General features: G+C 33.1%; 3 protein-coding genes across 5 annotated transcripts in view; 1 reads left to right on the top strand and 2 right to left on the bottom strand.

The window, feature by feature from the left end:
• LOC140046487 (divergent protein kinase domain 1A-like) overlaps positions 1 to 3,227 on the top strand; it is a 31,400-nt gene extending 28,173 nt beyond the window's left edge. Inside the window, exon 4 of the mRNA XM_072091147.1 lies at positions 1,391 to 3,227. Within this exon, the coding sequence (XP_071947248.1) occupies positions 1,391 to 2,383 (993 nt within the window). The 3' untranslated portion in view covers positions 2,384 to 3,227. The remainder of the gene's footprint in view (positions 1 to 1,390) is intronic.
• Positions 3,228 to 6,999: 3,772 nt separating this feature from the next.
• Positions 7,000 to 12,849, bottom strand: LOC140046486 (torsin-1A-like). 3 transcript variants are annotated; one of them, XM_072091144.1, is made up of 5 exons: positions 12,768 to 12,849; positions 10,696 to 10,873; positions 9,998 to 10,263; positions 8,703 to 8,881; positions 7,000 to 8,301 (listed from the first exon to the last, which is right to left on the bottom strand). In XM_072091144.1, exons 2-5 carry the CDS (start codon positions 10,868 to 10,870, stop codon positions 7,926 to 7,928), a joined length of 996 nt encoding a protein of 331 aa, XP_071947245.1. In that variant the 5' UTR covers positions 10,871 to 10,873; positions 12,768 to 12,849; the 3' UTR covers positions 7,000 to 7,925. The 3 variants fall into 3 exon arrangements, with proteins under 3 accessions (XP_071947245.1, XP_071947246.1, XP_071947247.1); XM_072091145.1 differs by having other exon boundaries at positions 12,754 to 12,831; XM_072091146.1 differs by lacking the exon at positions 12,768 to 12,849 and adding an exon at positions 11,068 to 11,490.
• A 2,434-nt stretch (positions 12,850 to 15,283) lies between these two features.
• Positions 15,284 to 25,428, bottom strand: LOC140047951 (torsin-1A-like). Its single transcript, XM_072092981.1, has 5 exons — positions 25,422 to 25,428; positions 23,591 to 23,768; positions 18,294 to 18,559; positions 17,978 to 18,150; positions 15,284 to 16,235 (listed from the first exon to the last, which is right to left on the bottom strand). Exons 2-5 carry the CDS (start codon positions 23,760 to 23,762, stop codon positions 15,860 to 15,862), a joined length of 987 nt encoding a protein of 328 aa, XP_071949082.1. The 5' UTR covers positions 23,763 to 23,768; positions 25,422 to 25,428; the 3' UTR covers positions 15,284 to 15,859.
• Positions 25,429 to 25,701: the final 273 nt, after the last annotated feature.

Raw genomic sequence — 25,701 nt, 5'->3', positions numbered from 1 at the left:
TGTCCCCCAAAAACATAACAAATTAAGATTAATTAAATTAGACTTTGAATAAGTTGTAGTTTTAATAAAGTTAATCCCTTTCGTAAAAACAAAAAACAAAGAATAATGTTTTCTCATATAAAATGACAAAATAACAATGTTATTAAAGATAATATTGTCACCCTGAAAAAATAATTTTTACATTTTTTGTTGTGCCATTCTAATGGTCACATTATAGTTTATATCCACTTTGAAAAAAATTTGAATCAAAACAAAATTATTAACATATATTACATAGTTATCATGTAATTATAAAATGATGTGTTCTATATTTAGCTAATTATTGTTCAACATTGTAGTGTATTTAATTTATTGATATATTAGATTGTGTCAGAAATCATCAATCAAGATATTTTTTCAAATTCATATTCACACTGTAATTGTAATCATTATATTATAATTTAGATTTGTTTTCTTGCATAAACAACATGATTTTCACAACTTTTCATCAACTTCAACCTCACATCATTATTTGGGTGAATAAGACTGGCGTCTAGTTTAACATGTTAATTAACATTATTACTTTTAGTAATCTGATAAATGCTCAAAATAGTAAAACCATTGATATAAGCTAGGCAGTGTGTCTACAAATTGATATGAAATGATATCAATATCAATATATATTATTGTATTTTGATTTCATAACTAGGATGTTGTAGTAGGGATTATAGCAAATTCGACCTGTAAATATGCTTGTAGAATCAACTTGTTCTGAATGCGATGGCAATGTACAATCCCTGTAGCTTGTTGATTAAACATGCTAGCCTTCCTTCCGGATCTACAGAAAAAACAAGATCTGTTTTTTAAATTGTTTAAAAATAACAGCAGAGGCTGTTATTTTGGATACTTTCTACCAAATCTAACCCCGCAGAAGCATACACTAGTTAATATCTTTAATAGAAGCATGCACTAGTTATTTCTTTAATAGAAGCATGTACTAGTTAATTTCTTTATTATTTCATTTGTTTGTTTGAAAAGAATGTCTGTGGCTTCTAAAGAGACCGTGAAGCTCTATAGCTCGTCTTGAAAGTATGGAAAACAAACTTAAAAACTGGATCTTAGAAAGTCTGGAAACAAAATTGATCTTAAAAAGTTTGAAAAAAGATCTAAAAAATCTCGTAAAAAATATTATCTATTCTGGATGTGAACACAGCATGAAAAGATATTGTAATTAATGGGAATTGATTGTATACAAGTATTTACAGTATAAACACAAGTATTGTACAAAATAAGTATTGTTGATTTTTGTATAAAAATATACTTTACTATAATATTTTCAAAATTCTCAAAAAAAATGTGAATCTTAATAAAAATACACAATTGTAAATAATTTCTTTCGTTTTTCTTTTAGGTATATGAAGGATTAATTAAAGGCATTAAAGAAAGGAAGAAAAAGAGTCCTGATATTTATCTTACAATAAAACAACGAATAGAACCAGCAGAAGTAGCTTTTGCTAAACCAGAAAAAGGACAGTCGATGGACGACTTTCGCATCATGCTATCTGGTTATCTTGCACGCAAATTTGGCGAAGGCAACCACGAAGGAGTTCTGATGAAAATTTTAGAAGTTGCTGATGTTAATAATGATGGTAAAGTTTCACTGGCAGAAGCAAAGACCATCTGGGCACTTCTGCAAGAGAAGGACTTCCTTACCACTATGCTTTTAAGTGACAGTGACCACATACCAAAGTTGTATGGGTTCTGTGGTAGTATGTATATTACAGAAGGAGTGATGGAGTATCAGTTATATGGCAGCAGACTTCCTGGTGTCATTAACGCTGTTCTTCCATCTGGTCTTAGATCAGCCAGTGAGCAAGCATCTGCACCGCTTTGGAACCATAAAGCACATATAGCTGTTGGATTGTTAGAATTTGTCGAAGAAATGTATGATAGCCCGAAAGGAAATATGCATTTTTGCAGTGCAAATCAACATTCTATAGGCTTTACTAACAATTTTGATGTTAAAGTACTTGATTTAGACAACATTTTTCTTGAAAATAAACTTGTTTCAACATTAAAAGAATTCCCTTGTCACAAAAACGCAGACTGTGTCGTTGGGAATGATTGTAGATCTTTGTGTAACATGGATACGCAACATTGTACTGGTGAAATATTGTATCCAAATCTACGTAAAATTTGCAGTGTAATGTATGATTACTTACTGTATCGTGCGCCAGATAGTATCAAAGTTAAAATTCGAGAGAACTTGGATAAATGTCTCCAGTTAGTAACTACAGACTCAGAAATGCAATTAAAACACTCTCTTATTTTAAATGACTTGAAAAACCTTTTGTGGACTCAAATTGCAGACCTTAAGAAATTTTCTAATCCTAAACCAAAATAGTACTATTTAACATAGTTTATATAGATTTTTCGTTTGATAAATAATTTATGGCGTTAACTCTAGAATTGATAAAAGTCAAAGCGGAATAGAAACCTAGTTCAAGCAAAATACAAGGCCTAGATTCAACGTTTTAGAAATACCAGATGCAGCAACATGCTATAGAAAAATAGCAAGGCTTCGATGATGATGTTGAAGGCCTTGATACGATAAACTTAAATGCCTAGATGCACAAAATAGAAGGCCTCTAAACAGATGATAAAGTCACAAGCCTACAGTAGATGCACAAAATAGAAGGCCTTGGTAAAGTGACGTTAAAAGCCTTAATACTGTGAAGTTACAGGCTTTGATATAGTGAAGTTGATGCGCAAAATAGAAGGCCTAGATAAAGTGAAATATAAATTAGAATTCTTGAATAGTCATTTGTTGACGATTGACAAATATAGTAACTTTCAAGCCACAACAGTATGACGTCAAAGTATGAGTATCGTCTGCTTCTGTCAAGAGAGCAGACGACACTCATTAATTATCGTCAACAGTTGGAACATAAAACAAATTCAAATTAGGAAAATGGAAAGAAACATCTTACACAATCTATTTTTATTTTAAAATTTTAACGCAAGTTTTTAATAATTCTGTATTAGGAACAAATTATGTATAGTAGATTATAGATAACTTTTTAAATGGTGTACAAGTAGTTTCTATTATGTGGCGTAATTATGTTTAATAATTATAGGAAAAATTTAGAGTCACCATAAATATCATAAGTAAATAGATACAAACTGTAGATGGTGTAACATAATTGTCCAAAAATCCTTGTATGTATCATAAAACATAACAACTAATAATAACAACACAATTCATCAAGTATTCAATTAGAAATATCATAAAGTTGAATGACGCACAATACAAAGATCATGTGACCTCATTGTAATGATTAAATTTAATCCGCAGTATTGTGGTAATTTAACGGTGCCATTTTAATGATTTGCTTACGTTCTGGCAATCTTCCAAAAATATATTTTACGATCTTAATTAAATACTTAAGTATGTACAAAAAATATTCATTAAGCATAATCCTAGAAATGCTCCGTATAGACACAAAAATGCATTCGGCCACTTAACATGAAGTATGCGAACAGTGCGAGAAACATTTTTGTAAAGTCATCAATTTAAAGGATTTTTTGGTACTTTCTATGTGATTGTCCTTCATAAAGTGCTTTTTGAAGCCTAATTCTATGGTGTGATATCTAGTCAAAATACAAGATGGGTACAAAACTACAATAAGGGCCATGTTTGCTTGTAAAAACCACAGATTTTGTTACTCGTTATTTCCACCCTCTCATCTTTGTGAGGATAAGAGCTTCAGCCATTGGCTAGTAATTTGTGGGCAACTCCCTTCAATTTATCATGTAACTGCCACTGAACACACATACTGAACTGTAATGTCCCATCATATATATACACATGTTCAAAGATATTCATGCACAACACAAAACAATGAGTTATAGGACTATACTATCAATATGGACACGATGAAGTCATGTCACTACCATATTTGGGCACATCATACTTTATTTGTCAATTTAGTGTGATAGTGTAGACGAAGCTTAAGAAACAAACAAGAATAAACTTTATTTTAGTTAAATATTATTTGTTTTAATTGCATATTTTTAACATTAGAAAGTTGGGTATAATTACATTGAATATGCTACAATAAAAAAAATTATTTTGAGGATCTGTATTTACCCAAATTATATGGGAAAAGTTTTTTCTGAGATAAACTTGTATCATTTTACAATTGTAAAGTTTTGTGTAATTTTTACATTTCAGTTCATATTTACTTATTTATTTGGAAATGTACTAAATTTTATATTGCAATAATAGTCTATTTTTTAGTATTTTAACTAAACCACCATTCCTAAACCACCAATTATGTTCAGAATGTTTATTTTGAAAGCACCTGTTTAATTTTAGTTTATTTTGAATACATTAGAATGAAATATGAATATTATAATTAGATTATCAAATATGAATGAGGCTATCAGCATTTAAAGTTTTCTATAGGCATGGTTGACCGTTCATGTAACTTGTGTTTTTCTATCGCCACATTTGACCATGCTGTTTAGTCAATAGGTGTGGAAGCTATCTACACGGTCAATCGTGCTTCATCTTAATTGTTTCCTATCAGCACGCTCAACCGGCCGTCCAATGCATTATTTTTATCGCAAAGATCAACCGTGCACTTTATTCTTTTGTTTATCAGCACAGAGAACTATGTGCGTAGTCAACGATAGAAAACTTTATATTCAAATACAGTCAACATTGCTGATAGAAAATAATAATGGCACACTGGTACGACCATGTTGATGGTCACTTGCATCAAATACACGCTGCATTGAAACACAAGCAAGAGACAGTAAAGTCTTTAATATATAAATTTCACAGGGATCTATTATTACTATTTAGTGCTACTATATACAAATGTGCTCATTCTTTTGTTCATGTTGTTGGGTATTCATTACTTTCTTTTGTTTATGTTATTTAATCCAATGAGAGTTCCATAATGGATAACATTTTTCCATTTTTCTTTTTTACTATTATTATACCAGGAATTTGGCCATTTGGCAGGTAAACAATTTTATAATTTAGTTCTTGAAAAAAAAAAAATTGTAAACAATTTGTATTTCTTTACCATAATATTTGATATTCATATACCACAAATAGTGCCAGAAATGTACTATAATTTGTAATCATGTCATATCAAATGCAAGTTTATTCATAATAATATATGTACAATAATTGTCTTATTTAAACATTTGTTCAGATAACTATAATAATGTAATTTGATTGGCTTTTATTTGCTACAGAAATACACAGCAAAATGTGGAGTTATAGAGATGTGAACCATATATGCCAAATTCAATTTTGTCTAGTTGCAAATAGATTTTTGTCTATTCTGGAGGGTTCAAAATGCTACAAATTAAGTTATATAAGAATTTTTTGAAGTTAGTTTACTTGTTTTTTTTAAACTTGCCATTTGTATAAATAGGTATTTGGTTTTAATATAATATACAATATTATTTATTCGTAGTACTACATTTTAATATATTTATTTTTTTAATTTCATGGAGCGAGTGTAAATGATGGATATACATTTATTGTAATCAATTTATTCATTCATTGTCTAATACAGTATACGATTTAAGTTTAAACTTATGTTTAGTTCAAAATTGTTTATTTGATGATAAACTAAATCAGTACAACAGCAGATTGTACCATATGCTATCAAGTCTAGCGACATCCTACAGTATCACGTCCGCCGACAGTAACAGATCCTTGACATAGTATCTAACTCTTAAATATTAACTAAACAACCCTGTAAATAATCTATCACAATTATACTACAGTATACAGAGGTTGCCATTAGAAGATGCGATACTGCATGTTTGTTATCACTGGACTGGATACCGGGAAAGTTTATTGGGTATTTCTATCCTACAAATTATACTGTTGTCCAGTTGGTGATATGCATGCAATGATTGATTGATGGGAAACAAAATGGGGCTAATTAATACTGTAAATTAATTTTAATTCATGTACATTATATATAGGGCCTATGTAATATTATATTTTGCGACATTTATTTCAAATTATGAATCATGTCGGTGTAATTGTAGAAGGAATACCATTCCAACAATGTCGGTAAGTGGTCTCAGTTTGGTGAACTTGGTTAATTATCCCAATGCATACGAATGCATCTGTATGCTTGTCTAAAAAAAGTATATTTTATGTTTGATTTCTAGAATTTTATTATTTTTAAAAATTGAAATCAAAGATTGTTATCAGTTGTTGTATACAGTTCTCACAAAATGATAAAAATGTTAATCAAACTCCAGCTAAATAAATTACAATTTTATTGTTTACAACATAATAAACATATTGTGAATATTTAATTTTTTTTACAGTAAAGTACATTTTTAACTAGTAGAAAAAGATGAAAATAAAGATTTTTTTAGAGAAAACATTTTCCTCTGGTTTTGATTAGTATTGTGATATAGTTTATTAATTGTAAACCAGTAAAACTATTACATATTTACGATCAACTTCTGACGACTGGTTTCCTAGACTACACACCAAAAACATTCAGTGGATGGAAATGAGTCTAATCGGCATAACAACACACATCAAATGCTGGACAAAGCTGTTTTGACACGTAAGTTAAATTAATACTTGTTTACAACTATTGAACTATATCTCTAGTTTTTGTGTGGTTTTGTTCAGTTTCAACTGTTATTGTCAAATGATTATTTACAACATATAATTTCATGACTGCCTCAAATCTAATGTATGATTTTCCTGATTTTTTTTTTTTTCCTGAGCAAACCAATTGATTTTGCCTCATTGACATTACAACAAAAAAATTGATCTTTTAAAATACTGTTGGTTGTATAAAAAAGAAATTAAAAATATTGAAATACTGATGGAAGAAATTTATAGGATGGTAAACCCATACTAAAATGGAGCTGAAAGATAAAATGAAGAGACTAAATCGGTACATCTTGCAGATAATGCACCCGCAAAGCTCTCTAAAGAAAGATAACAAGAAAGTTTTAATAAATGACAGGAATAAATGTCTAAAGAAGATGAAGTGTATTGATAACTGACAGCTTTTATTTTTAGACATTTGGTGTATAAAATAAACTGCTGTAGCAGTGAAACACATTAAATGCTAATTAGTATATGCTTCATTTAAAAGTTTAAAGATATTTCCTTTAACACACTAAATTTGCTAAAATATGTTTATTTACCCGTTTTTAGACATTTATTTCTTCTAGGATAGTACCTTTTCCAGATCGTGCCCAGTAAAATTATTTGTTTCAGTAATACAGCAAATCTTTTTTAAGTAACATTTTCACAAATTTGATCCAAAATCAAAAAGTAGAATCTACTATAGACTATGCATATATATATTTATATAAATCCAAAGGCAAAATACTGAAAAAAAATGACAATGCTGATGGGTATCAGTGGCTGGATCTCAATGGAGATACAAAAAAAAAAAACGAAAAGCTAAATCAAAACGATAACTAAAACAGCCAGAAAAGTTAGCAGAGCTTTCGGGCAACACTAGCCCTTCATCAGTGAATATATATGAACTATATATTTATATATATATACAGTAGGCCTCTGGTGAACATGCTTTTAATTTAGACGTATATTTTCAATAGCAACATGTCTGAAATTTAGTCAATTTGATAGGACACATTAGACCCTTTCTAAAACATGTCATGTACTGTATCTTTCTACTTCTTATTTAACAGTAAAGAAAATACTGCAGGAGGGAGAAGGCCTAGCAGCAGCTGTGAACTGTAGTTAACAATTTCACATTCTATATATTTTTACACAAAAATTGTTATTTTGAAAAGGGCTGACAAATTTATAAAATAAATAAATTAAAAAGCTCTTTCCAGAAAAGATCTTTGGAAGCATCCGGTTCTCCATGTTCAAACTTATAAATATTTACTGAAATTAAAATGTCTTTTCACCATTTAACGAGGTAAATTTTCTCGTGTATATTCTTGCAACCTTTAGCAGCATATAGTTCATAATTTACTGGGCCAAAGCTCAAATAGTTCAACACCTCATTCTCTGTCTCTGTACATTGAGGCCAACCCTGGTCCCGCATTTCTTGTTGTATACACTTGCGTACATGCTCCCTCTCCAGGGGTAAAAATGGTACGAAATGACTTATCAGATGGTGATCTATCAGCTTGCTGTGCCACAGCCCTGTGCCCTGTTGACTGTAAGACGACGATCGAATAACGCCTTCATAATCTTTTAAGGTCATAGATTCTCGTTTGCGTCCATCTTTGAACGTTCTTAATGCCACGTCTGCAATTTCTTGACCTGAAGTAGAACTAGTCAGAGAATAATAAAGATTATTACAGTTACTACTCTTTAAACCAGACTCTCTGAAAATTGGAAACTCGCTTAAAACAAGGGTTTCTTGCGTTCCAAAAAATCATCAATTATACTATTGAAAAATTAGAATTTCTAGGGCCAATCAAGGGCGTTTTGGATCGTGAGAGTTTGCTATACTGAACTATATTCAAATTTTGTGTGGTATTTATTTTTATATTTTGTTAGTCTGTCTATAAGTGTGTTTCTGTAATTTACATAATTGCAAAACAAATTATCTTGAGTTGCAGGTAAAAATTGCAAAAATTAATTGGGTTTCTTCACAACGGTCATGAAAATGGCGGTAAGTTATTCATTTATTTCTTGCCAGTAGCCACTGTTACTGTATATATTACCTTACCTTAGAAAAATGTAGATAGCTCTTCTATAGTCAACACCATCAATTTTATGATTATGATAATCTATAAAAGGCTTGATAACGTCGATTAATTCTGGTAATAAACTCTGCATTTCATCAAAAATAAAGAGTTGATATGGGCAGGAGGAAATATTGCCTCGAATCCAGTTTTGTAACTGATCCTAAAAAATAAACAGTAGAAATAATTATTAAGATCATACTATACCATGAAAGAACATGAGATTTTTCTTGCTTTGGATACACATACTGTATGAGTACCATAATAGTAATTTCTTTGTCTAAATCCCCTTTTCTGAATGCAGAGTTTTGCTAATATACTGTACAGTACTAAAATACTGTACAATACTAATATACTGTACAGTGCTGTAGCCACAAGAATTAAGGAGGTGCACAAACCCCTGTGGATGGGCCATGGGGTTGTCAACTGTTGGGTTAAACCTTACCGATCGTGCTGGTGGCTACAGCACTCCACCACCATGTCAAATGTTTCTCTATCTAAAACTACCTGGCAACCTAGTAATATTATGGAATATTCACTGCAACCCAATACCGGTATTTTGTGTGAACAATGGCCATCTTTTTGTCTGACAGTGTGAATTGCAATGATGTGCAGTTAAGTGTAGGCCTATCACATAAGCAGTATACTCTACGTAACAATTTCTATTGTTTTATTGGACCCTTAAGGTGGTATTTACATGTTTTTACAGTCATATGACAGATAAATATAGGACACAAACGCCAGTATTTGCAAATGTTTATATGAAGTAGTACACCAGATATTTCTTTCTGCAAGGGACTGTTGAGTTTTTCGATGTTACCACTTCTGAGGACAATCGAAGCATTTTGAACGAAACACTTTTCAGAACTACATACAACATGGTGTACCACAAACTTTGTATCAGCATATGTATATCTAAGCGTGTGTTCAGATCCATGGAGTTATGCTTTTGTATCGCAAGCAATGTCATATTATAATTAGTGTCGTAACAGACTTCCTTAACTAACGCTTTCGTTAGAAACTGAAGTGTCACTGATTTGGGCGAACATCTGGTATGCAGGAGTAAATCTGATCGGCTGGAGGTCAAAATCGTGATTTTCGTATCCTAAGCGTCGTTCATTAATCTTGTACATTGAGGTGTCATAACGAATGAAAGATTAGTGTCGTAAGAGGTGGCTTCCACTAATCTTTCAGACCTATGGAGTTGTACGCCGCATACCATACGAAAGCATAACTCTGTAGGTCTGAACAGGCCCTTAATAATCTACTAGTACTTCACCTTGTAAGTTCTAATTAGTTCTTTGTGTGGGAAATGTAGTTCTGGTATAAACAAATGTACAAATTTGCTATCCATTCCTTTTGTAAATAAACTTTCACTTATTATTTGACTGACAAAGTTCTTGCCACTTCCTGTGCGACCGTGAAAGGACAGAACGAGGGCCTTTTTAAAGACATTGCTTTCAACGTGAGCCTGGATTGCTTTTACTACTACATCATTTATTAGGTGCTGTCCATACACACGTTCATGTAAATCTCTATTTAATTCTGGAAAAAAATGTCATGTTTAAATATCAAAATATCATTAAGTTATCATCATTGTACATACAGTACATGCATTTGAGAGAGAGAGGGTGGGTTAAGAGGGCATGAGGTTAAGAGGGCGTGCGGTTAAGAGGGCGTGGGGTTAAGAGGGGCTGGGTTAAGAGGGCGTGTGGTTAAGAGGGTGTTGGGTTAAGAGGCCGTGGGGTTAAGAGGCCGTGGGGTTAAGAGGCCGTGGGGTTAAGAGGCTGTGGGGTTAAAAGGCCGTGGGCAGGTAGAGGTACTGTAATATAGGTTTTTGTTATGAATATTTTTGTATTTCACATGATAAACTGTCTGGACAATGCTTTATTTCAAGAGTTACTTTGAGTTTTGAGTTTTAGTATCTTTGAATAAAATTCTCACTATAAACAATGACATTTAAATTTTACTTCTTACTTGTAAAATTTGGGTTTATGAACTTATGCGTACAAACTTCACGTTTCCCAAAAAAACTCCATGTACTAGGGCTAAAAAATTTCCAATCCTTGGCATAATCTTTTCCAATGGTAGTGGTTATACTGGTGGACAATATAATAAACATCACCACTGGCCACCCTATTTGCAGTTTCATTTTCTAAAACAAATATAAAAACATAAGCTCCTTACACAGTATTTAGAGAAAGTAAAACAAGCAATTTTCTAAAGAGGTGAACATCAAGACAAACTAAGACAAGGCCTACATGATGTTATGGTATGATTGGTAGGAGGATGGAAGGGGCTCAATCATTCAAACATGCATGTAATTTATTACTTTTTATTAACACACACCTGATTATATTCTTGCAATTTGATTGGTTAATATGCATCATGTGTCATTTAGAATTAGCCATACCGAATGAAAAAGTGATATTTAAAAATTCTCAAATTGTTTACAAAAGCTGAACATGTTCACATCATCTATATAATTATTTACTCCGCATTCAAAGTTGGAGCACTGCCTTTTTCATTGGTCTAGCTTCCTGGCCTAGAATATTTGTCAATGATTTACAATTAATAAATAGAATGAAAGTAGGTTTGTTATAAAACAAATAATGAATGTTTTGGAGAGCATATTTCATTCGCTCTATTTTCACCTCGGCTCTGTCAGCAGTCAATCTTTCAACTCATGAAATATTCTCACCATTATTACTGTACATCCAACTCATAAACATTCATTATTTGTATTATATTATTACACTTCTCAATAATATAATAATAAGGTGTAGGCCTAGCCTAGTAGGTAGTATAGATGGCAAGATAGGCACTATCTGTATATGTCTTAAATGTACGCCTGAGGCTGAGGTGTACATCATGTAGCCACTGGGCCTGTTTCTGCTGCAACTGCTCAAAATACGGTATAAAAATACGGTATAAAATACGGTATTTTTTATACCGTATTTTTTAGTACCCCGTTTCTGCTAACAATACTTCTTGGGTGGTCGTGTTAAATTTCATCTTTTTTACCCAAATTGCCATTCATTTATTTGATCGATAATTAAAAGTCGCAATAAAGGAAGTTTTACGTCTCACTTTCAACAGCCTAGCCCTAGTGATAGAGATGTTGTGAGAGCACAGAAAACATCGTAATGGGGACAATTAATTCGTTCCCTCCCCGAGTTATTGTATTTTGCAATGTTGTACTGCTTTCGCGGGCTCTTCAGCTTTGAGTTTACTTGCTTTGGAGACAAGTTTATTCCATACTCCTGCTTTATTTTTTTAGAAATGTCTTTATAAATGTGGTTGTCCCTTTTATTACCTTTTAGTTGGTCAGACATTTTAGCTTCCCCACACACATTTATTTAGTAAAACTGTGACGTATTCGCTCCACATTTTCGCCGAATATATCTATACATGTGTGTAAAGCAGCTAACAGCGACAGAAAATAAAAACACGAATGGTGACCTTTTGTCATGTAAAAAAAAAATACGGTATTTTTTATTGGCAGCAGAAACGGGTACAAAAAATACAGTATAAATTTGTAAATACCGTATTTTATCCACAAATTTTGTGAGGAAAATACGGTATACAAAATACGGTATATTTTTTATGAGCGCAGTTTCTGCTGCCAAAAATATACCGTATATATACGGTATTCAAAAAATACCGTATGATATACGGTATTTAGTTGGCAACAGAAACAGGGCCACTGTCTGTGTAATAATAAAGACAAGCGTACATTTTAATTTAATACTACTAGCCTAGCTAGTTGTATGTATTGTAGGCTAGGACGGGCATTCCGGGTCTAGCAAGCCTACGTTCACGTAGTCCTAGGCATAGATAGAGTACTAGGCTGCTACTAGTTACTAGGCTAGGGCCTAGGCCTACTACTATCTAGTACTAGCCTACTACTACTAGGCTAGTAGGCCTAACTAGCCTAGCTAGCTAGGCCTAGCGCGTTACTAACTACTATCGGTGTATCAATGTCATAGACCTAGTGATAGTATTTACTTAGCCTAATAGCCTAGGCATACATACTTTGCTCTACTAACGTTTTAAAATATAAATTATTCTAAGAGTCTCTATCCTAACTGCAAGTGATCAATGATCCTGGCCGCGCCTCCTGGTTCCCATACAACCAGTATGCATACAACAGCTGGGTACGTAGGTCCTCGCCCTCTCTCTCTATACAGCTTGGTTTGGGAATTCCCCTGCACTATGACGTAGTGTACTATAATTTGTACCGCCATACATCATAACTGGCGTATTCTTCATTCGATTGGGGGCTTTCCCGTTGAGTATTATTTTCTGAAAGTGCTGTATTTGATTGTCATAATAATAGTGTACAATCTTTGTTATTTCATATTGAAATTGCTCAGAATAAAATCCATTATAAAAATATTAATATAGGCCTAATTTAAAATACTTTACTGGTTTTAATTGGCTAAGTGATCAAAGAATTTATTGTATTATGTATGTGCAGTCTGGATATTCTACTAACTCGACACAAAAAATATAAAACATTAAAAACAGCCTGTATAGAAATTTTAAAAAGTTCTTTTAATGACCCAAATCAACCATTTTCAACATTATCCACAAGAGATTATACAAATTATTAATAATAATAATATTTATCAAATATATGATTAAAATTATCGGTTTTTTGCAGTACTGTACGTAGGCCTATGTATAATGATGAGATTTTTATGCATTGTAGTCCATTTTAAGTATTCTGTAAACAATTGATATACAAATCATTGTAATATTGAATTTATTGGTACTGCACTTTTGCATCAGTGGCACAAAGTGTGTCTAAAATGGGATATACATTCATATTATAAACACAAATAAACTTAAACCAATTTGGCACCTAAAATGCAATAGCAAATAATAAAGAGCTCTTTAACATGAAAGGACCTACACATGTTTCTATTTAAATTGTAGGCTTACAGTAAAACAAACAATATTTATCTACATTGCTATATTAAAGATGTATTGTCCCCCTAAAAAAAATTCCTAAATATTTTTTTTTTTAATAAACCATTTAAATTTCACATAATAGTTATCCACATTGACCAAAAATTGAATCAAAAAAAATTATTTACCTGAAAAACTGTAATTTAAAGAAGAAAAATTGTCAAATTGGCTGCCAGCCAATGGATTTTTAGTTCAATTAACCATTTATTTTGTCGTTTTATAATTGAAAACATTATTTTTTTCATTTTTTTTTCTATGGAAGTGATTAACTTTATTAAAACTACAAAATAACCTATTAAAAGTCTGATTTAATTAATCTTCATTTTTATGTTTTTGGGGGACAATACATCTTTAAGTAAATTGAAAAGAGGTTGGGGTGTTTTGTTAACTGTTGATTTATTTAGTACTGTACACTTTTAGTATATTTGTTTTCTTTTGTCTTTGGGTGTTAGGGATTGATAGTTGTTTAGTATGTTATGTTTTCATTTGATTTCGTTCTTTGCCTTTACACTTTTCTGCATGTAAATTTCTATTATACTTTATGTTATATATTTTATTTTAAAGGATGCACTGTACTGTAAGTGTGCTACCGATCGAAAAGGTGTAAATCCAAATAAATAATACAGAAAAAATTGTTTGTATATGTTATTATAAGCTTTAATTTCGTAAGCGTTAATTAATTTCTAGATACTGTGTTATCTTCAATCCAAATTAATAAAATTGAAAATATTCATTATAAGTAAAATGCAATAGAAAATAAAAAAAGCTCTTTAACATGAATGAACCTACATGTGTCTATTTAAATTCTATTCCTACAGTAAAACAAACATCAAAGCTTCTATATGAATGGATACTGGTTGGGAGCAGAAAAACTAGTAGACCATACCCAGTACCGTTTTGATTACGATCAATCGGGAAATTACCTCACGACAGTAAAAGAAACACTACAGAAAAATGTGAGCTGACTAAGAAATTGTATTAATCATTTTCATAACTATAATAAACTAGAAAGCCACTACGAGAGTGCATACCTCCGCCTACTGTAAAATCATTTTACATAAGATTTAGTCTCCAGAAAAATTGTGTGTGTCTTAATGCTGTGTATGACTTAGACTTAATTTCACTACAAGCATGTGAAGGCTAAGACCAATACATTTTTAAATTCATCGTTTGTTATTTTCCCTAGATTATGGGAGCAACTTCCCAATGAAATTGCTACAATTTCAGACTTTAAAGCCCAACTCACCAGACATTTGATCTCAAAATATTAAGTTGTAATTGTTTATATTGTTTATTCAATGCAGCTTTATTTTTAATTGGTGTATCTCATTATAACTTTGTTTTGTTTTGTTTTGACTTAATTTGTGCTACTTAGTTTTGTTATTTTTGTATTTTATAAGTAATGATGGAGTAAGAGCAGTTTTCTGTTTGGGCTCATGCCTATTACTTGCTCCTGGCAAGATGAATTGTAAAATGTACTTTTATGAACTTGTGCCGAATAAATATTATTATTATTATTATTAGTGTTATTATTATTATTATTATTATTGTTATTATGCGAGTTTGGTGTGATGGTTATGTAAGTACCAGCCTTTCAACTAACAATAGCTTCAGCTGACTAACAATAGAACAGCAACGCGAAAATCAAACGAGTGAATTTGAAAAGAAATAGGGTTTAATCGCATTAAAAAAACGTGTACATTAAATCTAATTATGTTTTAAAATTACAAACCACAAATTATAATTCTTGCCTCTTGAACAAAAATGAAGTTTTTTGGACAAGTAGTTCTCGAGAAAATGCAATTTTAGTTTACATGTTACTTTAAGACTGCTCAGCAGCTTGTGAAAATTTTGTCCTATCTCTTAACACTAGCAGGTCTGAAAAAAATTCTAAAAAGTGGTCCAGAATTGGGACCGTGGTCCAGATTTCACCAAAATTGGGAGTTATTCGAATCAAAATTGTTAGCGCTAGAGTGATGACAAACAAACAAACACACACACACCTACACACAAACTGCACCGATCAACATGCCAAGTAACAAACACACGCGATCGATTACATATACCTAAAGAATAATAATTATCTTTCCAGAACAAATTTTTGTTTGGAAAGCTATACTCTATTAAATTTTATTCTGCACTGTTATGATAATTCAAAATGTGTTTTTCAATACCGAACAAGGTTCAGTTTCTCATTAATATTCTTGCAACCCTTAGCAGCATAAATTGGAAAATCTTCTGGCCCAAAAGTCAAATAGTTCAACACCTCATTCTCTGTCTTTGTACATTGAGGCCAACCCTGTTCCCGCATTTCTTGTTGTATACACTTGCGTACATGCTCCCTCTCCAGGGGTAAAAAAGGTACGAAATGACTTATCAGATGATGATCTATCAGTTTGCTGTGCCACAGACCTGTGTCCTTTTTACGATAAGAGGCTTTTTCAATGACATCTTCATACTCATTTAAGGTCACAGATTCACGTTTGCGTCCATCTTTAACAGCTTTTATTGCTACATTTGCAATTTCTTGACCTGAGGTTGAACTGGTTTTAAAAATTAAAAACAAAATTAGAAATTAAAAAATAGAATCACAAATAAAATTGTTTTGAGTGATTTGCAATGAAACCTTTTTTCCCCTATTAAATATATTCCTCCTCTATTTCACCATTGTGTCATTTAAAAGGGACTTTAGTCTAAACCTACTCACTGACCAAATGCTGGTGTAATGTTGTAGGTGCTATTTTTTTAAAGCTTACTTGCCAAATGACAGGGCTGGGATAAACCAGAGCATCTGTGCAACTATACTCTTTTCTAAACAAATCAGGCAAAGAACATTAATTCTAAACCGCCCGGTAATATAATGAAATTTAATTAATTAATTTGAAACGATAAAGATGAGGAAATCTGTGAGAATGAGAAAAAGTCGCCCCAACCGAGACTCGAACTCGGCCTGCTTGATATGCAGATGTCCTAACCATTAGACCACTGGGGCTTTCATGGTATTGTTCGAACTCGATTGGATAGCCACTCTTTAACATTCTCGGCGTGGTACGGCGGAACAGAACTAGTCCTCAGTTGTACGCACGCGCACCAGAGATCAAATTGATACGCCCTCATCTTACAGTATTTTTATTCACGAGGCGGGATCTCCGAAGAGATACTTTTATATATATAAACAAATCAGCCAAAGAATATTAATTCTAAACCGCCCGGTAATATACTGAAATTTAATTAATTAATTTGAAACGATAAAGATAAGGAAATCTGTGAGAATGAGAAAAAGTCGCCCCAACCGAGACTCGAACTCGGACCGCCTGCTTGATATGCAGATGTCCTAACCATTAGACCACTGGGGCTTTCATGGTATTGTTCGAACTCGATTGGATAGCCACTCTTTAACATTCTCGGCGTGGTACGGCGGAACAGAACTAGTCCTCAGTTGTACGCACGCGCACCAGAGATCAAATTGATACGCCCTCATCTTACAGTATTTTTATTCACGAGGCGGGATCTCCGAAGAGATACTTTTATATATATAAACAAATCAGCCAAAGAATATTAATTCTAAACCGCCCGGTAATATACTGAAATTTAATTAATTAATTTGAAACGATAAAGATAAGGAAATCTGTGAGAATGAGAAAAAGTCGCCCCAACCGAGACTCGAACTCGGACCGCCTGCTTGATATGCAGATGTCCTAACCATTAGACCACTGGGGCTTTCATGGTATTGTTTGAACTCGATTGGATAGCCACTCTTTAACATTCTCGGCGTGGTACGGCGGAACAGAACTAGTCCTCAGTTGTACGCACGCGCACCAGAGATCAAATTGATACGCCCTCATCTTACAGTATTTTTATTCACGAGGCGGGATCTCCGAAGAGATACTTTTATATATATAAACAAATAAGGCAAAGAACATTAATTCTAAACCGCCCGGTAATATACTGAAATTTAATTAATTAATTTGAAACGATAAAGATAAGGAAATCTGTGAGAATGAGAAAAAGTCCCCCCAACCGAGACTCGAACTCGGACCGCCTGCTTGATATGCAGATGTCCTAAATATTAGACCACTGGGGCTTTCATGGTATTGTTCATTATATTGTTCGTATTGTTATACTCTTTTCTAAAGATACACTGGGTTCATTGAGTGCACATAAGCCAGATGGGTATACTGGACCTCTAGTTCTCGATCATAAGAGTGGTCATTCACCAGAACTAGCATTGAGAGCATTGAACTCAACTACAGCTATAATATTATAAATAAATGAATTAAAATACCTTAGAAAAATGAATATAGCTCTTCTAGTATCGATACCATCAATATTATGATAATCTATAAATGGTTTGATAGTATCAATTATTTCTGGTAAAAGACTCTGCATTTCATCAAAAATAAAAAGTTGACTTGGGCAGAAGAAAAGGTAATTTCGAATGCGGTGTCGTAACAGATCCTAAAAAAATATAGTAAAAATAACAATGAATTCAGAAACTTCAGAAATTTATTTTGGTAGTTTAAATAGTATACTTAAATTATTAACACTAAAACTTATAAGCAATTCAGAATTTTAATAGATTTAAATGGAAAGAACATCACCTTGTAAGTTTCAATGTGTCTTTTGTGTGGGAAATCAAATTCTGGTAAAAACAAGTGTACAAATTTGCTATCCATTCCTTTAGTAAATAAACTTTCGCTTATTATTTGACTGACAAAGTTTTTACCACTTCCAGTGCGACCATGGAAGGACAGAACGAGGGCCTTCTTTACAAAAGCGCTTTCAACGTGAGCTTGGATTGCCTTCACTACTACATCACTTATTAGGTGTTGGCCATACACACGTCGCTGTAAATCTGTTTTCAATTCTGAACAAAAATATTTTGTTACAATCATATTATATCACATCACAATCTATTATAAACTAGGGAGATTAATGGCATAATATTCAAATCATGTTTGTTTGATTGGCAGCAGTGCTTTAGCATAGGTGTGTGGATAATAGAAATTGCTCTTTGATGTTGCTGCCGATGCAAGTCCAAATCTAAATCATTGTCCAGTGACAATAAGTTTTACTTATTATTATTAATGATGTAAGTAATAGTATGGCATATTATTGATGGGGAGTGTAATGATAGCATATAGTTAAGGCTATGATATTGTAAGTATAGAGTGAGCCCTCTATAGTTAGTGTACAGTTGAGTGAGCAATGCCTCATGGCATCACTTGATGTAGGAGAACCAAGATGGTTGAGATGTAATAAATGAAACACTAATCAAGTCACGACTACTACCTATCTTTATTAAATAAACAAGTAACATTACATGGTGTCAGAATGAATGGATTAAAACCTCCAGAATCTTTGAAAGTAAGTGTCAGTAATAATATGGCAGAAGAATGGAGAAAATGGAGTCAACGTTTTGGGTTGTACATTACAGCTAGTGGCCTAGATAGGAAGCCAGCAAAGGTAAAGTGTAGTACACTATTGCATGTAATAGGCGAGGAGGCGCTAGACATATTCAACACATTTGTATTTACAGCTGACGAAGATGCTGAAGATGTAGAGGTAATTCTTCAGAAATTTAAAGCACATTTTGAGCCCCAAAGGAACATAACGTATGAAAGGCATAAGTTTAATACAAGAATACAAAAGGAAGGTGAAGGGTTTGATCAATTCATAACTGATTTAAGAAGTAAAGCAAGAACGTGTGAATTTGATAATTTACATGATAGCTTAATAAAGGACAGAATAGTAGTAGGAATTCGAAGTGATACTGTAAGAGAGAGGTTACTTCGTGAAAATGATTTAACGCTACAGAAAGCAGTAGAAATATGCCAAGCTGCAGAGATTAGCCGCAAACAAAGATGTGTAATGAAAGATGCATCAAAAACGGGCAACAGTGAAGTGATAGAAGAGAGTGAAATAAATAAGCTTAAAACAGAATATAAGTACAAAAAAGCTAGTAGTAGTGCTGCTAGTAGTTCATACAATAAAACTGGTGTTATAAGGGATTGTAGGCAATGTGGTAAAACTCATGAGTATAAGAATTGTCCAGCATATGGCAAACAATGTAAAGCATGTGGAAGAAATAATCATTTTGCTATAAAATGTAGGAGTAAAGATAAAAGAAAGCCATATAGGCCTAAGAAAAAAAAAATAGAAGTACTAGAAGAAATAGATAGTGATAGTACAAATAGTGATAAAGAGTTCCTAATGGATACATTAGAAAATAAAGATAACACCAAAGAATGGTCTGTAAATTTAAAGATCTATAACAGTGATAGCAAACATAAGGTAGTAAAGTTGAAAATTGATACTGGAGCTCAGTGTAATGTGATAACAGAAAGTATAGTACAAGAATTAAAGATTCCAGTAAATAAAACAAATGCAAGGCTTATAACATATTCTGGTGAAAAGATAAGACCAGTTGGTAAAGTAACACTACTCTGTGAAAACAAACATAAATACTATGAATTAGAGTTCCAAGTCATGAATAAAGCAGTTCATCCTGTATTGGGACTGCAGGCTTGTGAAAGACTAAACTTGGTGAAGAGAGTAGAAAGAATAGAAACTAATAGTGACTACAATGATTTGAAATCTAAATACGATGTATTTAAAGGTTTAGGTTGTATTGGTGGTGTACAAAAGTTGCATGTAAAAGAAGATGCAAAACCGGTAATTCATCCGCCAAGATCAGTACCTATTCCAATAAGAAAGAAAGTATTAAAGGAGTTGAATAATATGGAAAGTAAAGGGGTAATAGTGAAACAAAATGACCCTACCCAATGGGTGAGCAGTATGGTAGTAGTTAAAAAAAAAAATAAAGATAGTGTACGTATATGTATAGATCCAAAAAATTTGAACGACGCTCTTGAAAGACAGCATTACCCAATGAAAACGATAGAAGAAGTAATAACTAAGCTACCTAATGCAAAAGTGTTCAGCACTTTAGATGCCAGTAGTGGGTATTGGCAAATACAGTTAGATGAGGATAGTTCAAGGTTGTGTACGTTTAATAGTCCTAATGGAAGGTATAGATACACTAGATTACCTTTTGGTATTAAGTCAGCCCCTGAGATTTTTCAAAGAGTAATGACCCAAATGTTTGAAGATTTGGAAGGTACAGAAGTCATAATGGATGATATTTTAGTATGGGGTATAGATAAGAAACAACATGACGAACGACTTGAGAAAGTTCTCAATCGAGCAAAAGAAAGAAATTTAAAATTAAACCCAGAAAAATGTAAATTTGGATTAGATGAAGTAAAATACATTGGTCACACATTAACATCTGAAGGTTTAAAAACAGATGAGAGAAAAGTTAAAGCAGTACAAGAAATGCACAAACCTAATAATAAGAAAGAGTTACAACAGTTTCTTGGAATGATAAATTATCTTGGTAAATTTATACCAAATTTAAGTAATGTAACCAAACCATTAAGACAACTGTTAGAGAAAAATACTATGTGGCAATGGCAAGCAGAACATGATATTAGTTTTGGACAGTTGCAGCGCTTAGTAACAGAGGCGCCAGTTTTACAATATTATGATGTAGAGAAACCGGTGACAGTAAGTGTTGACGCATCAAGCACAGGTATAGGCGCAGTATTATTGCAAGATGGACATCCGATAGCGTTTGCATCAAAAGCGTTTACAGAGCCTCAAACAAGATATGCACAGATAGAGAAAGAATTAGCAGCTGTAGTTTTTGGATGTGAGCGTTTCCATCAATATTTGTATGGCAAAGAATTTATCGTAGAAAGCGACCATAAACCCTTAGAATCGATAATGAAAAAAGCACTAGCACTAACACCACCAAGACTACAGAAAATGTTATTAAAGCTACAGAAATACAAGCTGGAACTAGTTTATAAGAGAGGCAAAGAGTTGTATATAGCAGATGCATTGAGTAGAAATCATCTACCAGATATAGAAACAGAACAGTTTAGCATTCCGCTTTACATGATTAACAACCTACAAATGACAAAAGAAAGACTAGTAGAAATAAAGAATGAAACAGTAAAGGATACAGCTTTAAGTAAATTAAAGGACGTAGTAATAAATGGATGGCCAGAGAACAAAGCTATCCTAGAACCAGATGTTAAACCATATTGGGATTATAGAGATGAAATCTTAGTAGAAGGAGATATGCTATTCAAAAATAACAGATTAATCATACCAGCGACACAACGTAAACTGATGTTGAGTAAATTGCATGCTAGTCACCAAGGTATTGAAAAAACAAAGAAACTTGCACAAGATTTAATCTTCTGGCCAGGAATAAATGCCCAAGTGACAGACACAGTAGGAAAATGTGAAATATGCCTAAAACACCGAATGAAAAACCAAAAAGAACCAATGGTAGCCCATCAAATACCATCAAGACCATGGCAGAAAGTGGGCATGGACCTATTCACACTAGAAGCTGAGGAATACCTAATAATCGTAGACTATTATTCAGGATATTTCGAAATAAACATGTTAAAAAGCACGAAATCTAGCTCAGTTATAAAATTTTGCAAGCAACAATTTGCTAGACATGGAATACCAGAAGAAGTAATTTCTGATAATGGACCACAATTTGCGTCAATGGAATTTCAAAATTTTGGCAAAGTGTATGATTTTAAACATACAACAGCCTCCCCATTTTATCCGCAAGCAAATGGAAGAGCCGAAAAAGCAGTTCAAACCGCAAAAATGATACTCAAAAAAGCGAGAGAAGATAAACAAGATCCATATTTAGCGCTATTAAGTTACCGCAATACACCTAGAGATGGATTACCATCACCAGTACAAATGCTAATGGGCCGTAGAACAAAAACACATTTACCAACGTCTACGAAACTGCTGAAACCAAAAGTAACAAACAACATGAGACAATTAAAACAAAACAAAGCAAAACAAAAGAACTATTACGACAAAGGAACAAAACCGCTAAAGACACTTAAAGTTGGAGATAGAATTTATGTGCGAAAAGATTGTCAGTGGAAACCAGCAACAATCGTTGAGAGACAAGAAAGTCCACGATCATACACAGTTGAAAGCGATGGAAAATATTATAGACGCAATCGCAGAGATATCATTAAAGTAACAAGTTTGCAGGATTCACAGACATCACATATAATAGAACCAAACACCACACAAGAAACACGTCGCTACCCTAAACGCAACAGAAAACAATTGATAAAACTAGATTTGTGAACTAAGGGCAGAATAACCCCTAAATTGTGTGCCAGAATAGTCTACCTCTGAGCACAACATAAACAGCATTATATGTAATGTACTGTATGTATGTTAGGAAAGAGCTTTTGCCTGTTGAGGTTTTGTAAATAAAGATTGTTAGGATATATGTAAGAGAAGAAAGATGTAATAGTTTTGTTTTGTGAACAAAGGAAAAGATATTGTTAGAGTGTTGTTAGTTAGTAGATTTAGATGAACAGTAATTAACTTTTTAATTTAAAAAAAAAGGGAGATGTAATGATAGCATATAGTTAAGGCTATGATATTGTAAGTATAGAGTGAGCCCTCTATAGTTAGTGTACAGTTGAGTGAGCAATGCCTCATGGCATCACTTGATGTAGGAGAACCAAGATGGTTGAGATGTAATAAATGAAACACTAATCAAGTCACGACTACTACCTATCTTTATTAAATAAACAAGTAACATTACAGGGAGATACTGGTTTAAATTGGCTAGTGTTACGCATGAGACAAAAAGTAAGATTGTAGTACTGTACTACAAGAAATAATAAGCTCTAAAGATATTTATTGTTTTAAATAACTTTTAAATTACAATTTCCCAATGTTGAAATTTTGGTTGTTTTTTTTTAGTTTGAGCTTTGGAATTTTTACTATACTGTACTATATATAGACAATTGAAATACACATAGATCCTTACTTGCAAAATTTGGTTTTATGAATTCATTTGTACAAACTTCAAGTTTCCCACCAAAGCTCCATGTTAATGGCTTGAACCATTTCCAATCCTCAGCAAACTTCTTTCCATTGATAGTTATAGTGGTGGACAATATAATAATCATCGCCACTGGCCATTTTTTCTGCAATTTCATTCTAGTCTGAAATGTAATGTTGAAAACATTGCTAAATGGCTACTTCAGTAATCAGGTATGAAACAGAAATTCATGCCATGTAATTTAACTTGTTAATTTTGGCTGCTAAAAGTGAAAATACTATTATGTAACATATGTATGACATTGTGGCTCAAAATTGGACAGATCATGTTTGTTATGCCTGAGGTTTGAAAGTTTTTAAAGATGAACCTCTTTGGCCATATTCACCATTCACACCAGAGGAAACACCTTTAAAATTAAGAAAATCTCCAATCTAAGTAAATACAATTTAAGTGAAATACTTAATATAAGAGAAATATCTGTGTGATTGGTGAATATGGCCACTGGTTCCGAGAAATTAAACTCACCAACCACCTGTCCAGTGGTAAGATATTCATTCACAGGTGCCCTGCTTGCCCACATCAAACCTCCATGGGGCCCATATTCTATACAGAGGTACGTATGGGCTTGCCCACTTAATATTACGAAGAGCCCAATATACAAACAATATGGGCTATAATATGTGTTTGCTTAAATCAAAACTACATGGGGCCCATATGCAAAACATGGGCAGACACATGTCTTGTAGCCCATATTCTTGATAATGCAGGTGTGTTTTAATAAATGTATTGCTAACTACTAACTTTATTTACCTCCGCCATTCAAGGAGGTATGTAATCAATTGCATATGTCTGTTTGTTTGTTAGTATTTTTATTCACTGAGTTGACATTAGATATACAGGTATCAGATTTGCATTGTTTTTCCTCTCTGGATCTATATTGGCTATTCCACGCCAGGACCCATATGAATCATGGGTCGGTGCAATAATGGGTCACATATGGGATATATCTGGGCTTGATGGGCTATCCCACGTGGGAGCCATATGGATGTCGTTGCAAATCCTATATTGGTCCCATAAGGGCAGCCCATGTTGGACCCATTTACAGCCCATGTGGTGTCCATATGGATCCCATATTGAGCTAGGAGTGAAATCCATATGATTCGGGAGTGCAAAGCCTGGCCATGTGAGACCAATGATATTTTATATAGCCGAAGGCTGGATGTCAATCTGCAATGTTATCGCAGTTCAAAAAGTGAGGGAACCAACACGATTGGGACTGCAATCGACCAATCAGATATGCTTTACGCAATACGCACTACTACGCCTGTGTTGAGCCTATCTGCTATATATATAACGTATAAATGTGAACGCATTCTATATGGTCTTAATGTATTATATTAGATTATTATTTTTTATATTAAATAATGTTTTTGAACACATTTACGGCCGCCATCTTGTTGGTTCCCCCTCCTGTTGGAATCTCTTTTCAGTCTGGAGTACGCCCTCTAGCCTTTGGCTTTATTACATCTCGCTGTGTGGGGCCGATATTTATTCCAATGGGACTAACATGGCCACCATATGGGCTTTTGCTACCTGGGAACAGTTGGAAAGTATAACGTGGTTGGCCAGGTGGCATGCCATGAAAGAAATAGCTATCATCAGGAATACCAGGAAGATAGCCCTGTCATGCATTCATTTCTTGTAGAGACCTGTAATATTCCAATTCTAAATTCAGATCTACAAATACAACACAACATAATAAAAGTAGTCTCTTTGTATCAGTTAATTATTAATTCAAAATAATAGTAATACTTACCACGGACAATATCACGTATAGGACTGATCGACTATAATTATAATATTGGTTTTTTTTGTTGGGAATTTCCACGATGACGTACACGTGACCTCACGTCACGTCAGAAGCTTCCCGGACAGCTTTTTTACCTTAAATATCACACTCTTTCTTGAAAGTTCTTCTTAAAATTAAATATTACAAAAATCATGATCATTATATTTTTTTTTTTATCGTATATGGTATGAAAGAATCTGATTGGTCAATAGTTTATGCGTATTTAACGTACGAATCAGGGACGATT

Source organism: Antedon mediterranea, chromosome 4, assembly GCF_964355755.1.
Source record: "Antedon mediterranea chromosome 4, ecAntMedi1.1, whole genome shotgun sequence".
Taxonomy (NCBI): Eukaryota; Metazoa; Echinodermata; class Crinoidea; order Comatulida; family Antedonidae; genus Antedon; species Antedon mediterranea.
This window is presented reverse-complemented; position numbering and strand designations above follow the sequence as displayed.

Excerpts from the sequence above, each read along its gene's own strand:
- LOC140046486 (XM_072091144.1), bottom strand. The coding sequence starts at position 10,870 with ATGAAACTGCAAATAGGGTGGCCAGTGGTGATGTTTATTATATTGTCC. Across the intron at positions 10,264-10,695 it reads CATAAACCCAAATTTTACAA|AATTAAATAGAGATTTACAT; the intron begins GTAAGAAGTAAA and ends ATTTTTTTCCAG. Across the intron at positions 8,882-9,997 it reads AACTAATTAGAACTTACAAG|GATCAGTTACAAAACTGGAT; the intron begins GTGAAGTACTAG and ends TTTATTTTTTAG.
- LOC140047951 (XM_072092981.1), bottom strand. The coding sequence starts at position 23,762 with ATGAAATTGCAGAAAAAATGGCCAGTGGCGATGATTATTATATTGTCC. Across the intron at positions 18,560-23,590 it reads CATAAAACCAAATTTTGCAA|AATTGAAAACAGATTTACAG; the intron begins GTAAGGATCTAT and ends ATTTTTGTTCAG. Across the intron at positions 18,151-18,293 it reads GACACATTGAAACTTACAAG|GATCTGTTACGACACCGCAT; the intron begins GTGATGTTCTTT and ends ATATTTTTTTAG.